A 16216-nucleotide genomic window follows, 5' to 3' on the forward strand; every position below is an offset into this window, starting at 1 on the left:
GTCACTGAGCTGCCAGTGGAACTATCTGACAAACTGTCTGACTATCTGACAGTTCAGCCTACTGGCCTGTAGACGTATTTGCAAAGCACTAGGAGACCTCTGGGTTGAACATGTAACACCTGCATGACTATAAGCTTATATAGTTAAGGGCTGGAGGGAGTTTTGAACACGATCTGGTTCAACCACTCCCATTTTTTTCAAATAAAAGGCAAGCTGAGAGGTTAAGGACTTTCCAGTGTCACTCTGCTAGTTATGGCAGAGTTGGGACTGGTAATGAAGTCCATTCAGAACTCTCATCACTTCCTGGAACAGTCTCTTCTCATACAATCTCATCTCTCTTGCTTCCCATTGCTTCAGCCTTCCTGATGGAAGTTTATCCTCTAAGATGCAAAACTGATACGAACAAATCCTTAAAAAGAGATGCTGGCAGAGAACTTGGTGATAAATAAGGAGATGATGCAAGCACAGAACTGAATCCAGAAATAAATCATATCTTCACATAGTGTTTACTGAAATTGCATTCTGAATAATTTCCAGAGAAATTATTTTACCCACCGCAGGAATGTTACTCCGTCCCACAGGGATCTGACCAAACAGAAAGAGAAGCAGAATGGAGGAAAAGAAGTAATTTATATTTATATATAAAACATTAGTTGGAACCTGAGTTATAAGCCTCAACTAATCAGAATATTTTATGCATTCTGCCTTTTAGTGGAAAAAGCGAACCACAAGAAAGAAAAGTATATATTAGAGATTTAAAAAATGCTTCCAGGACTTATTTTAGGCTTTACATTTTCCCCCCCAATTCCCTGTACTGTCTCTTTAAACTATCCCACTGGACACTCCCCCTCGTCCTTCTCACAAGTGTTCATTTATTCATTTAATTAATCTGCCAATATTTATGGAACCCTTCTCTGATGTCCCAGGTATTAGAGATGAAAACATGGTTTTCCCTCAAGTTTAATGCCCGATGAAATGTTATCCTAAGAAGACTGGGATTTTTTTTTTTTTTCACTTTTTAAAGTTATGTTTCTAGTTCTATAAATGGATTGTTCTGTATTGAGTATTTCATTTGGCCTTCCAGATCTACACTGTACCATTCTGCAACATGTTCTGTGCTTCCTGGGGAGTAGGGATCTTCATGTCCTTTTGCCCTGGAGTTCAGAGAATGACAGAAATCAACAGATCAGAAGATAAGAACGTAGGAGGAGAGACAGGCAAGGCTATTCTCATTCCCCATACCTGCCAAGCTGTGGGTGGACAGTGGCTACATCCCTCTCCTAAAGATTACAGCACCTGCTAGGTAACCCTCTCCTAAAACTCTTGGATTAGCAGCTGTCCTATAAATCACTGACATAAATACAGTTCCGAGAAATATAAAAAACCAATGTAGTTGGGAGCAAGGTGAACTGCTACCTAAAGTCACAGGTCAAGATACTCTGCCCGCCTACCCTCTGAAAAGAGATCTTTGCAAAGCCACTTCATGTTCACAGTTGGGTGTGAAAAGTTTCATATTCTCTGTTTTTCATAAAGATAACCCTCCCAAACCAGGATGACAAGTAGGTCCAATTTTATTTGGGTGAAAGTAGCTGCCTGGGGCACAGTACTGAAAAAGTTTTGAGGCCTGTTCTCAATATCTGTATCTCAGTATTATCCATGGGTATGGGTCAGGGCATAAGCTCTGAAATGCAGATCCTGACTGTATCTGATCTGGGACAATTAGATTCTCTGACAGAAACCAGTTCCTAGAATTCCAAGAGTTACAATGTGTGTCATTTAGCCCTCCTATTTTTTTTTTTTTATTCATTTTACTTAAGGAAAAAGAGGTACCTGATGATTAAATGGTTCACTGAGATCAGTAATGGAACTGCCATGCAAATTTTCTCCAAATTCATGCTCAGTTCTACTTATTAAGGACAAAAAGTGAAAAAACAATCACTGATTTTTAGAGAAATTCAGGTATCTTTTGAGATTGTTTTTAGAAAGATCAAGACCTAAGAGTTATGTCTGACTTTCTGTGCTCACAGCTAGGATCCTGGAATCACACCAGATGGGTACAGTGTGGGAAGGAATATGATGTAGTTTGATTACATAGACAAAATAGAAAAGAGCCTATCTAAAGACACTCCAGGAAGCTTTTTGGAGGCCTTGCTATAGTTCTTTTTGTAAAACATAAATCCAAAAGAAGTGAGTCTATTCACCCCAGTGATGAAGTAGCTGAGAGCGAAGAGTGGCGATTTAAAGACAGAATGACTGTGCATATTACATATAGAGCTTGTCTTTAGGGCCACACCACTTGGAAAAGATATGGCATGCAAAAACGGACAGCAAAGTAAGATGCTCCTTCAAAACTTTAATTTGCTCATTTCTAAGCTCCATTTCCTGCAAGGAACATATGTCCTACAATTGCGGGTAAACAGTGGGGGTGGGAAACATTGAAAAAAATCTTACATTTCTCCAAAATTATTCTTGTCATTCTAGACCCACTTAATTAAGGAAATTAAGGAAGCAATTCTCTATCTTCTCTGAAAATCTGTATCCTAATATTGAAAAGGCAGTTTGAAAAAGAATATGGAGAGAAAATATAGAAAATGAACAGGAATCCCAGGGCCTGTAACATCCTCATATAAACAGTTTTCTAGTATTGCACAAAAAGAATTCTACAGGTAGTGCAATTAGTTGTCTGAAGATCAATAAGTTATTCACTTATGTCTGCTCTGGCTTTCCCCATCCTTATCACCTTCTCCCAACCCCGATCAAAATGTCTTCATTGTTGTGCACTAAGAAAGAGTCCTTAAGGTAAGAAGTTGAATCTGAAAAACACTATGACCTTGATCCTTAAACTTTTTTTTTTTTTTTGATCCTTAAACTTAAGAAAAACATACTTTGAGAAAAATTCTACTTTGCAATCCACATCACCTAGCCTCTCCCTTGATTTTTACTAGATGGCATCTTCCAGGAAAAAAGTGATAGTACTGCACCCTTAAAGCCATAGCTTTCCTAAAGACCAGATAAGCCTCCTAATTACTACCTTCACTCAAAGAAGATGCTACAACCTGCACGTCCACAAAAACTACTAGGGAAAAACAGCATCTTTGAATGTTAGGGAAGGAAAGATGAGCCCATCAACCCTCTAAGATTCAGCCATTTAGTTACTCTGAGTTTGAAGTATGACAAGGATGTGCTTTCAGGTGAAGCTGTCCCCTGCTTGGACCAGCATCAGTCTTATCTCCTTCAGCTTCACAGTGGTGTCACTTAAAGTAGAGCACTCAACTGGAGAACAAATTCTTCCTATTTCTGCTCTTATCTGTTGTGTCATTATCAGCAAGGTACTGAGTATCTCTGGACCAGTTTCATCAGATATAAAATGAGGTGTAAAACTAGAATTAAACCAAAAGTATAAAAGAACATTGTTCAAATCACTGTTATTATTTCCCACGTATTTTAGTGACTCTTGGAAGCTGTCTCACTTTAAGGTAGACTCTGCCTCACTTTGATTTAGATCATAATGAGTCCAGGAAAAGATGGTATGACCAGAGAACTGTGGTTGTATATCCAGATTATGGAGAAAAAGGTTTGCCTTCATTGTGCAATTTCTCCCTCTGTATTTTAAAAACATATTCAATATAAATGAAAGGTCAGAGGTGAATGGATTGCGCTTCAAGTAAGTTTTGAACATAGATGCCATCTAGTCTTTGCATTCTGCAAAATTCTTCTTTAAGTGAATAAATGTGTAGGGGTAACTCTCCATTACCTTGATCAGCATCTAATACCAACCTGACACTTAGAATTAAATTAGAGAAAACAAAATTGGATACTTTGAGACTTGAGGGCTGATTATACTACAAGAGCTAAGACTGGACTTAAACTCTTTCCTTATCCCATTTAAATCTAACTAGATATAAACTCTCCATTACTGAGGAATAGAGGTGTGTCTACAGAGGTGGAGGTTTCCCCTTGATGTTCTTGGACAAGGAAACCTAATCCTTTCTTCTGACACACATGGTTGCAATAGAAAGCCTTCCCCAACTGCCAGTCTGGTTTTAATCTATTGTTTCAAGCAAGATGAGATTTGCAGGGAATGTTAAGGAAAGAGCAAAATTACCAGAACTTACTATAAAAGTGTTGATGAGAAATCAAATTTTAAACAAGCTTTCAATATTGTAAGCATGAACATATGTAGACATACAGTGCACGCTGCATATATTACACAGTAAAAGGTTTTAATTGTAAGTATATCTAAAGTCTGCTTTTAATACATTTATATCTCATTTTACTAAAGCTCTTTGGCTTACCAAATGATAGCCGTGGTAAAATAATACCAATAAATACAGTGGCACCTCATTTAAAAAACACTGTTGCACAATGAAATACTCTATAAGAGAACTTCCCATGTAACCAAAGGAACCCTGCCTTATACAAAGCTTTGAAATGTTAACCATTTTACATGGAAACTTTCCCAAAAGTTACAAATTTTTCTTTAAAAGAAGACACTGAATAACAAATCTTTCCCTGAAGTTTCAGGGTTAAGGTTTAAAATGCTTATTAAAATATGCTGAATATGCTGCACTTCTTAGAAGAGCAGAAGATGGTGAGCTTTCTGGTGACACTTTCACCGACGCCAAAATGTTTCAGAATGCCATTGTGAAAGTGTAAAAGCAGACAAAATTAGCTTGCTTTCACTAGTGTCTTCTCTGCTGTCAGTTGTCCCTTCGGTCTAAAGGTGTATCAGCCTGTCGATTATTTGCTTGCCTACTTTGTCAAAATAAAATTTAGATTTAAAAGATGTGCCTACTCTGTGCAAGGTACTATATACTAGATGCTGAGGAAATTTAAGAAATACAAAAGGAATCACCACGCTGGTTAAGTGACCTCGGTTACCAGGTCACCACTCTGGTGGGAAACACAATTTATTCTATGTTTGAAAATAACTTTTTTTTTTGAGAAATAGTTGATTTATAATGTTAATTTCAGAAGTACAGCAAAATGGTTCATATATATATGTGTGTGTATATATTCTATGCTCATGCATATATTATATATACACACATGTATATATATACTAGTTGCTCAGTTGTGTCTGACTCGCTGCAACCCCATGGACTACAGTCTCAGGCTTCTCTGTCCATGGAATTCTCCAAGCAAAAATAACTGGAGTGGGTTGCCATTCCCTTCTCCAAGGGATCTTACCAACTCAGGGACTGAAGCCGGGTCTCCTGCATTGCAGGCATGGGAAGCCCCTACACACACACACACACTTTTTAGAAGACTTTTTTCCCCTTGTAGTTATTACAAAAGATTCAGCACCCTGCACTATACAGTAGGTCCTTAAGAAAAGAACTTACTTTTAAAAAATATATACTTTAGTGATTACACTGCTGCTGTCCTGACAAACCTTCCCCAATGGAAGTGTGTTTTGGAAATATGTCCCATGAAAATATCATCAGTCATGTTGAGTCTTCAGAGATAAAAGAGTAAACTTAACTGCTTGAGGAAGTAGAGTGGGCAGGTCCTGTGACAGCCAAAACCTTCCTCTTCAATTGTTAGGCATTATCTTATAATTCAGATGGCTGAGGAAGTCAGAAGTCTAATTTTACTAATTCCTAGGGTCATTAAATCTAATTAATAATATACCAATAAAAAAAACCTTGTGTTTTAGAATGTTAATGCTTCACTGTACACACGAGTATAAAACATCAAGGCATTTATAAAACTGCACGTTTATAAGTTTACATCTTTATAAGGATCAATCATCACTTCTACTGGCAAGGTCTCTTTCCTGGGTTTCAGTAATATCACATTTGGGGGACTTTTAAACATATTTTGGCAACTCCTTTCAATTTCTATCATCTGACTACTTTTATTCCACAAACTCTACCTCCTAGTCTCAAAGGTTTCCTTGGATTCAATTACCATCTGTTTTGTAGCTCAGACCTCTTTCCTGAGGTCCAGACCTATCTATCTAATTGGTGCCATATTTGCAAGTACTACAAGCACCTCATATTTAACAGAGACAACCAAACAGATTAGTTCTGTCGAAGAATGAGACTTGATTTCCTTAGTGTTTTTGTTTGTTCTTTTTGCCCTCATTCCTATGATTCCTTCTCTGCTTATTTCCGAATTACATCAATTATGCTTGAACTTCACCAGTACTCTGTACCTCTCTTAGGAGACTTTTACTGTATGATTTTAGTTGAATAGTTTTGTCTTTGTTAGATTTCAGTTCCATTAAGTGTATCGGTATCTTTTTATCTCCTGCATTTATCTCCTACCTCTCGCTAATTAATAAATACAACAAAACACATAAAGGAATTCTAACAAATCTTTCCCAATTATATTTTTACTGACAGATTTTTGGGTGCATTAACAGAGTTAGGAGTACCCTGTTAACTCTTCTCATAATTTAAGCTAAAACTCAAAACACTTTCTTCTATAAAGTATCTTCTTCCTTCTGAAGTCTTCTTTAGGGGAGGCTGAAGCACCACAGTCTTTACCATCCCACTTTCCCAGTGTTGGCATTTACTTCTTTAACACCTACAACAGTGCATCATTTATCTGCTACCCCATTACCCCATACACTACTTGAAGGCAAGATTATGTCTTTCTTCGCACTTTTCAATACCTAGCAGACGGCCGGGTTCAGCAAACGTTTGCGGATCAAATGCATTAACGAGGCCACAGAGGTCTCAAAAGACCACCTACTGCCCTCTAAGAGGATTAGGGAGGTCCCACTGCCAGAGAAACTTCTTAAAAGCTTGCCTCAGGACGGTTAGGATCCGAAAGGCTTTTTTACTTTCTTCCAGTTTAAAACGCTGTTACTAATATCCCGTCCTTCAAGAAACCTGCACAAATACTAAGTCTCCATGGTAAATACTAAAGTCAAGACCCATCCGGACCCTAACCCACACCTGCTCTGCGAACGCCGGACTCCCCCAAGCACCAGCTCAGAGGACCGCTCGAGAGCAAGGGCGCATGCGCAGCAAGCACACGCGCGGCGAATCTGGGACTTCCTCTGACCAGATGTCACTCAAGACAAGACGGCTCCGCCCTTTTCAAGATGGCGCTGCACTCAATGCGGAAAGCGCGTGAGTGCTGGAACTTCATCCGGGCACTTCATCAAGGACCCGACGCTGCTCCCGTTCCCCAGGTAACCAATGCTAGCCCTTCTTCCGCCGGTTTCCCATCTCGCTAGGTCCTTCTCAGCCCCCTTTCCTCCCTCCCTTTGCTTCACCCTTCCCGTTTTCTCTGGAGAGTACCGAGCTCTTCCGTTCCTAAGGTTGATTCGCCTAAGACTGCCTTCCTACTCGGAGCGTGGCGACGTTGCAAAGATACGCGTGACGTAACGCGCCCCTGGTGGGAGGAGCGCGCCGCCGCTTGCCCACTTGGCCTTAGTGCCCTCCGCTGTGAGCGCCGCATCTCCACAATTGCCGGGCAACCCGGGAAGCTCTTCCCTGTGTGACGTTGTCAGACACCAGAGAGCTAGTCCCTCCGACACTGCGCACCTGGTCCTGATGTTGTTGCTGTTTTTACTTTCCTTTCCCGAACAGTAAGCCAAGGGACCTGGCGGAGAAATTGGAGAAGACATCTCATTAGTAACTAGACTGTTTAAGGTGCACCCTTTTGGCATCCTCCCTCTGGCAGTGCGATACTTGAGCAATGTCAGTGTATCTTCCACTCTTGATTTCTCCCCATTGTCCGGAAGCAGACCTGTATCTAGAAGGTTCTATGAAGGAATTTAAGCAAGCTTTCCAAAAGTGTGGTCTTGTCCTGGTAGCAGTGCTGTTACTAGACTCCTCTGTATATGGAATTCTCCAGGCAAGAATATTGGAGTGGGTTGCCATGCCCTCCTCCAGGGGATCTTCACAACCCAGGAACTGAACCCAAGGCTCCCGCATTGCAGGCGGATTCTTTACCATCTGAGCTACCAAGGAAGTATGACATGACAAATCACTTTCTCTCTCTGGACTTACTTTCTTTAGCAAAATGGTTGGAGGAAGGATTAGACTGATGGCAGTGTTACTTCACGCTTTGAAAAATGAGTGGCTCCACGATAATGAAGCCAAAGTAAAGCACTGATATTAATATCAAAACCCAGATATAAATTCAACTTGGTTTTCTAATCGCCCCATAATTACTTAACTTTCTGTACTTAAGAGTTCTTCATAGATATTGGCCTAACCAGATTCTTATAAGAATAGAGAATATTACGCTGGAAAGTTATTTATCAAAACAGTTATTTAAATGTGGTTTTAAATTGCGGGTGGCATAGTTAGGTAAGAATTAATTGCGAATTAGATAAATACAGCAAATATCCTTCACTTTGAAGTTTGGAGATTTGATTCTTTAGTACCAGAATTGGTTGATTACTGGGAATTCTTGGCGGTCCAGTGGTTAGGACTCTGAGGTTTCACTGCTGAGGGTGTGGGCTCAATCCCTGGTGGGAGAACTAAGATCCCACAAGCTGAGGGTGGGAGGAGATTTGGTTGATTGCTATAGTTATACTATATTTCTAGCTAATATTAGCATAATAAAACCTGTGAATCCAAAGTTACTAAATCTTAGACCCAAACTCCCTCTCATAACAAACTCGAGTTGTGAATGTCATGAGAAACAGAATCAAAGAGAAAAGAAAAACTATAGTCTGCTAATGCTTGTCCCAGGAAGTTTAGGGCATTAAATCAGTATAAACACTAAAGAATAGAATTTGAAATCTCTGCTATTGTTTCAGTGGCATTTATGAATACAGTTATCTTAATCAACTGTTAATCTAGATTGTTTCAAGATGTAGATTCTCCAAATTGGTGTTCTCAAACCTATAATTTAGCTTTTGGTAAATTAAATATAGGAAAGAGCACTTCTTAAAGCGTAATTCTACATATAAATTTTAAAATTCTTTTTCAGATTCTTTTCCATTGTGGCTTATTGCTGGATATGGGATATAGCTCCCTATGCTATACAGTAGGACCCTGTTATCTGTTTTATGTATAGTAGTTTGCATTTGCTAATTTCAAACTCCTAATTTATCCCTCCACTGCCTCCTATAATTTTCAGTCATTAAAAATGATGGTTTGAAGGACTTGTGCAGTCTTTTGAAAGACCAATTGAGAAAAGATATAAAATTACATTCACAATGTCGTTATAATATTATATTTGCAAATATTTATGTAAGTATCTATGTACAGGAAAAAAGACTAGAAGGAAACAACTATTCTTAACTTTTTTTGCTTTCTCTTTGTCTTCCTAAATAATGGATTAAAAGTGATTTAAGTGTTCTTCTTTAAACTTTCTGTATTTTTCACATGTTCTAAATTGAAGAGATACCACTCTCAGACCCAGAAAAAAGTCTTAAAACATAAATCTTCAGATGAATGCATAGGCATTATATCATCTGTGCTATTGTAGATCTCTGAGGGAGAGTTTGTGGGACAGTACTTGCCCCACAGTGCTGTTATTTAAAATGGCCTTAGAAAAGTTATTAAAATGGCTTTAGAAAATGAAAAATTTATGGCCGTTTTTCCTGTATGTATCTTCTTTTTCACTTGAAAAGTTTCCTTTGAAGTCAAAGAGATTTTGTGAACAGATGCAGAAATATGTGAAGGAAGAATTGGATTCTTAAACCAGATGCATTAGACACTTTTATGATATCTCATAACCTTTGTAGAAAACAAAAATTATTTTGCAGGGCTATAATATAATGGAAAGAAATGTATATTTATCACGTGAATGATTCTATCAACAAGTAAGAAATAGCAATTTGCTTCTTATTAGTTTTGGCTGTACAGTTACTTCCTGAGGTGAGGAGCAAAAGTGGATGAACCACGGCAGTACGTTGCCAGAGTATTGAGATTCATAGGTTGTTTTAATGATTTCCTATGAAAGCAAAATCTTGGCTAATAACCTTGGCATTGGGGACCTTTAGTTATCTCAAGAGGCTTTTGCCCTTCAAGGCTAAATGTAGAATCAAGTTTAAAATGAAAGCTAGAGAGAAAACAGAAATAATGGTATATCAAGCCTTACTCATTAGGAATGTCTACAATTTATATGATAGCGGTTTATTTTGCCAGGTGTTACCTGACAGAAAACCATTGAAATCTGACAAGATGAGAGTAGTCACAGAGTCAGAGGAATGGAGATCTGACATTTTATGCTTAAACACTGATGGCATTAGGTATATTTAAGCCTGTCATCATTGACCAAACCCAGAATCCACACTTATTTAAGCACTAACTTATGATTGTATTGTGCAAAGAGTGAAATACTGATGGTTCGTAGACTTTTGCAAGAATATTTGTTATCATTCAGGTGAAGTATAAAATGTCCACATTTTATAACTGTTGAACAACACTCTTCTTATTAGCTGTCCCATCCTGGGTTTGGCCAGTATTAACATACTGTTTCTACTGTTTATGGTCACTAAATGTGACCTGTGGTTATTCAATGAAGAAATCATGCCTGCAGAAAAATAGGCAATATATTAGATTTCTGATCTTGTGTGTAGTTCTTACAACAAGGCTTTTTCAAATTTGCTCTCTTTTTAAAAGCATTTAAAACAATCATTTGGGATAAAGAGTCGCAAAATTAGTACAGAACATTCCTGTATATGCTTCACCAAGCAGCTTCATCTTGCATAATATATTTACCAAAGCCAAGAAATTAACATGGGACAATTTCACTTTTCACCATTTTTTCCACTAGTCACCTGGTTTAGAATCAAATCCGGGATCCCATATTGCATTTAGTTGTCATGTTTCCCCCCAACCTATTGACACTTCCTCAGTCTTTCATGACCTTGGCCTTTTTGAAGAAGAGAATTCGTTATTTATTTTGTAGAATGTCTCTCGGTTTGGGTTTGTCTGATATTTCTCTCATGATTATACTGAGGTTATGGATTTTGGCAAGAATCCTCTAGAATACTTCATAACAAGGCTTTAAGATAGGTATTAACACCTTATTTTAAGCATCCAAAGTAGACTTTAGTTAAGTAACTTGCCTAATGTCACAAAGCTAATTAACTATGAATTAGGATGGTAAAATTGACTGTTGGCATTTCATTCTGTATTTTGCAATTAGTATTTGTTGTTAGAGATTTCTATGATCTTAATGGCATTAAATTGGTATAGTATTCCCAGTGACTCTTCCCTTTAGCTTTTCTCTGCCTTGCATTGTTTGTCCAACTGGCAACATGAACTAATCAGCCTGGAAAGCTGTCAGGACTGCTACGACCCTCTGGATTGTGCTAGCTGCTCACTGTGCCAGTTTGATTTGGCTACCTCCTCTCTGTGCTTTTCTTAAATAAGGATGTTGTGTGGATTGACTCTAAAGCTCCTTTTAAACTCAGTCTGAGTTCATTTGTTTAAAATGCTTTTTAGGCTAATTTTCCATGTGAACTGACTTAGCTTATTCAAAACAATAATATTTAAAAATCTTTGAAAATCTCTTTGTGTAGCTGATGAAAACTGAGGGTAACTGCTGAAAATACAGAGGAGAAAGTGTGACTCAATGCTGAGCATTTATACTAGCAGCCACATTCAGGAAATGCTGAAGAGGGTGAGGCTGCTGACTGCCAGAATCTTTCTCAGTGTACCTATTGCATGTCTACAGGTTATAGAACTGTCTGCGGAGGCTTATGCAAATGTGTGTGTGTGTGTGTGTGTGAGCACATGCATGCTAAGTTGCTTCAGTGGTGTCCAACTCTTTGCAACCCTATGGATCATAGCCTGTCAGGCTCCTCTGTCCATTGGATTCTGCAGGCAAGAGTACTGGAATGGGTTGCCATGCCCTCCTCCAGGGGATCTTCTCAACCCAGGGATCAAACCTGCATTTTTTACATCTCCTGCATTGGCAGGCAGGTTCTTTACCACTAACACCAACTGGGAAGTGTCTTTCTGTATATATCTATACACACACACACACACATATATACACACACACACACACACATATATAATGTATCTATATATTTAAGCCTATATGTATGCATAGCCTTCTGTTTTTCAGAGAGGGAACTAACATTTAGCTAAGGCTTGTTATGTGCTAAGCCTTCTTGCTATGTACTATACAGCTTTATCTCATTTACTTCTCACAAAAATCCTATAAATATTATTCTATTCATTTTATAAAACTGGAAACTAAGGTTTGATGAGGTTAGGAAATATTCCCATCAGAGAGCTGGTAAATGGCAGTGCCAGGATTCCCACTCAGTCTTTCCTGAGCTTTTCCTACTTGACCAGTGGTCTCTTATCAAATAAAATCCTGTATGAATCCCTCTTAGATAAAGTAAATTAAAGTAGAGCATTTTTCTCAGAATGGGTGAAAATAATTGCAAATGGAGCGATTGACAAAGGACTAATCTCCAAAATATATTACTACAAGCAGCTCATGCAGCTCAATATCAGAAAAACAAACAACCCAATTAAAAATGGGAGAAGACCTAAACAGACATTTCTCCAAAGAAGACATTCGGATGGCCAATAAACACAAACAATTCTCAACATTGCTCATTATTAGAGAAATGCAAATCAAAACTACAATGAGGTATCACCTCCTGCCAGTCAGAACAGACATCATCAAAAAATGTACAAACAATAAGTGCTGAAGAGGATGTGGAGAAAAGGGAACCGTCTTGTACAGTTGGTGGAAATGTAAACTGACACAGCCACAGTGGAGGATAGTATAGAGATTTCTTTAAAAAATATAGGAATAAAACTACTGTATGCCCCAGCATTTCCACAACTTGGCATATACCCTGAGAAAGCCATTATTCAAAAAGACACATGTACCACAATGTTCACTGCAGCACTACTTACTATTTGCAGCAGTTAGGACCTGGAAGCAATCTAGGTGCCCATCGACAAATGAGTGGATAAAGAAATTGGGGTACATATGTACAATGGAGTATTACTCAGCCATAGAAAGGAATGGATTCACGTCAGTTCTAGTGAGGTGGATGAACCTAGAGCCTGTTATACCGAGTGAGGTGAATGAGAAAGAGAAAAATACTGTGTATTAGTGAATATATATGGAATCTAGGGAGAATGATAATGATGAACCTATCTGAAGGGCAGAAATAGAGACAGACGTAGAAAGCAGAGGACACAGAGGGTTGGACAAATTGAGCGAGTAGCGTTGGAACATATATATTACCGTGTGTGAAATAGACAGCCAGTGGGAAGTTGCTGTTATAACACAGAGAACTCAACCCAGGGCTCTGTGACAACCTAGGAGAGTAGGAAGAAGATTCAAGAGGGAGGGTACATATGTATACTTACGACCGAGTCACATTGTCGTATGGCAAAAACTAGCACAACATTGTCAAGCAATTATCCTCCAATTAAGAATAACAAGTAGAGCTTTTCTGACTTAATCAATAGTAAAGTAGCTCTGGCCCCACTTACTTGGCCCCTCCTATGCCTTTCTACCACCTTCCCTCCACATGCAACCAGGGACTGCTAAGACGGTGCCATGGTGTCTTGGGTTTCTTAAGATGAAGTTTGAAAAATACTTCAGCTTCCTTAAATATCCAGGTGAGTTTGTTGGCTTAGGACCACATATGATGGGTGGATTTCTAAGGAGCTGCTCTATAAATGAGTTGGTATGTATGTATTTTTTTAATAAAATGCAACCTTTGTTCCATTTATCTTAAGCTAGGAGAGTACTTGAGATAATAGCAGTCAGTTTTCTTTTTTTCTTTTCTAACTTCTTTCTTTCATCCAAACACAATTTACTTCTGCATAGTGTGCAGGTGCTTATGTACAACCTAGCCTCTGTGCATGCGTGCTATGTTGCTTCAGCTGTGTGTGACTCTATGTCAGCCTATGGATTGTAGCCCGCCAGGCTCCTCTGTCCAAGGGACTCTCCAGGCAAGAATACTGGCGTGGGTTGCCACACCTCCTCCAGGGGATCTTCCCCATCCAGGGATCGAGCCCAGATCTCTTATGTCTCCTGCACTGGCAGGCAAGTTGTTCACCATCATCCCACCTGGCCTCGAGCCACCTCCCAAAGAGTACTTTCTTCAGCTCTACTCTTGATCCTGTTTTACCACCACCTGTCAGGGGTTCAGAAATCTCTTATATCACCGTGAGGCCTAAGCCTTCCTCCTGAATTTCCACAGGATAAATGTACAGGCTTACGATAGAAGCTGCTCTGCTCATGTGAGACACTAGATGCAGAAAGATAACTTATAGGCACAGAGGTGATACATTGACTCCAGCATGACTGAATTTAACCCTGCTCAGGCATTAACAGTTTTCTCTCTATATCATTTCTTAGCAGTGAAAGTGAAGCTGCTCAGTTGTGTCCAACTCTTTGCAATCCCATGGACTGTAGCCTACCAGGTTCCTCCGTCCACAGAATTTTCCAGGCAAGAATACTGGAGTGGGTTGCCATTTCCTTCTCCAGGGGATCTTCCCCACCCAGGGATCAAACCCAGGTCTCCCTCATTGTAGGCAGATGCTTTACTGTCTGAGCCACCAGGGAAGTCATACCCTACCTCTTATTCCCAGTCAGAAGCTTAACACTTTTTCTTTTTTTTAATTAATTAATTAATTTATTTTACTTTACAACATTGTATTGGTTTTGCCATACATTGTCTTGAATCCGCCCTGGGTGCACATGTGTTCCCCATCCTGAACCCCCTCCCGCCTCCCTCCCCGTCCTGTCCCTCTGGGTCATCCCAGTGCACCAGCCCCGAGCACCCTGTATCATGCATCCAGCCTGGACTGGCGATTCGTTTCACAGATGATAATTTACGTGTTTCAATGCCATTCTCCCATATCATTCCACCCTCGCCCTCTCCCACAGAGTCCAAAAGACTGTTCTATACATCTGTGTCTCTTTTGCTGTCTCGCATACAGGGTTATTGTTACCATCTTTCTAAATTCCATATATATGCGTTAGTATACTGTATTGGTGTTTTTCTTTCTGGCTTACTTCACTCTGTATAATGGGCTCCAGTTTCATCCACCTCATCAGAACTGATTCAAATGAATTCTTTTTAATGGCTGAGTAATATTCCATTGTGTATATGTACCACAGCTTTTTTATCCATTTGCCTGCTGATGGGCATCTAGGTTGCTTCCATGTCCTGGCTATTATAAACAGTGCTGTGATGAACATTGGGGTGCACGTGTCTCTTTCAGATCTGGTTTCCTCGGTGTGTATGCCCAGCAGTGGGATTGCTGGGTCATATGGCAGTTCTAGTTCCAGTTTTTTAAGGAATCTCCACACTGTTCTCCATAGTGGCTCTACTAGTTTACGTTCCCACCAACAGAGTAAGAGGGTTCCCTTTTCTCCACACCCTCTCCAGCATTTATTGCTTGTAGACTTTTGGATAGCAGCCATTCTGACCGGTGTTAACACTTTTTCCTAACTACCCTCCTTACTGAGCAAAGCAGGGTCATATATAGGTTCATCCCACTCCATCATCTGACTGTTTATGGTTCTGTAATCATTTACCAAAATTCATCTACTGCTCTCTTTTTTCTTTGGCACAGTCTTCCTCGCATTGAGCCTACTTCTGGTTGGCTAAGAACTGCATTGTTGACTGCCCTTTTGTCTCTTCAAAAGCACAGTTTGACTACCCTGATTTCTAACCATAGAGGTTCTCTCAATTTCCACTTTTACATTCCCTGCCCTCTAGGCTGGAACACCAACCAGTGGACAGACAGAGATGTCAGTTTCTCCTCTGCATTCCTGTCCTGGTGTTCTAATGAGATTCTACAGTCCCAGATAACTCCACCATGGATGGAGCCCCTAGTGACCCTGGTTACACTGCTTCTTGTTTAAGGTTCTTGGGATAATGATTGTAGATTTTTCATCAGTGCTTTCAGAAATATAAAATAACATCAGTTCAATTCAGTTTAGTCACTCAGTTGTGCCCAACTCTTCGAGACCCCATGAATCGCAGCACGCCAGGCCTCCCTGTCCATCACCAACTCCTGGAGTTTACTCAAACTCATGCCCATCAAGTCGGTGATGCCATCTAGCCATCTCATCCTCTGTCGTCCCCTTCTCCTCCTGCCCCCAATCCCTCCCAGCATCAGGGTCTTTTCCAATGAGTCAACTCTTTGCATAAGGTGGCCAAAGTATTGGAGTTTCAGCTTCAGCATCAGTCCCTCCAATGAACACCCAGGACTGAGCTCCTTCAGGATGGACTAGTTGGATCTCCTTGCAGTCCAAGGGACTCTCAAGAGTCTTCTCCAACACCACAGTTCAAAAG

At 39.7% G+C, this 16216-nt stretch overlaps 1 protein-coding gene across 1 annotated transcript in view; it reads left to right on the forward strand.

Moving 5' to 3' along the window:
- The first annotated feature begins 7039 nt into the window (after positions 1–7039).
- The window catches only part of WARS2 (tryptophanyl tRNA synthetase 2, mitochondrial), a 100323-nt gene continuing 91146 nt past the window's right edge, over positions 7040–16216 (forward strand). Inside the window, exon 1 of the mRNA XM_065906045.1 lies at positions 7040–7147. Coding sequence (XP_065762117.1) covers positions 7058–7147 — 90 coding nt within the window. The 5' untranslated portion in view covers positions 7040–7057. The remainder of the gene's footprint in view (positions 7148–16216) is intronic.

The sequence above is a fragment of the Muntiacus reevesi genome, chromosome 1 (genome assembly GCF_963930625.1).
Source record: "Muntiacus reevesi chromosome 1, mMunRee1.1, whole genome shotgun sequence".
NCBI classification, from domain to species: Eukaryota; Metazoa; Chordata; class Mammalia; order Artiodactyla; family Cervidae; genus Muntiacus; species Muntiacus reevesi.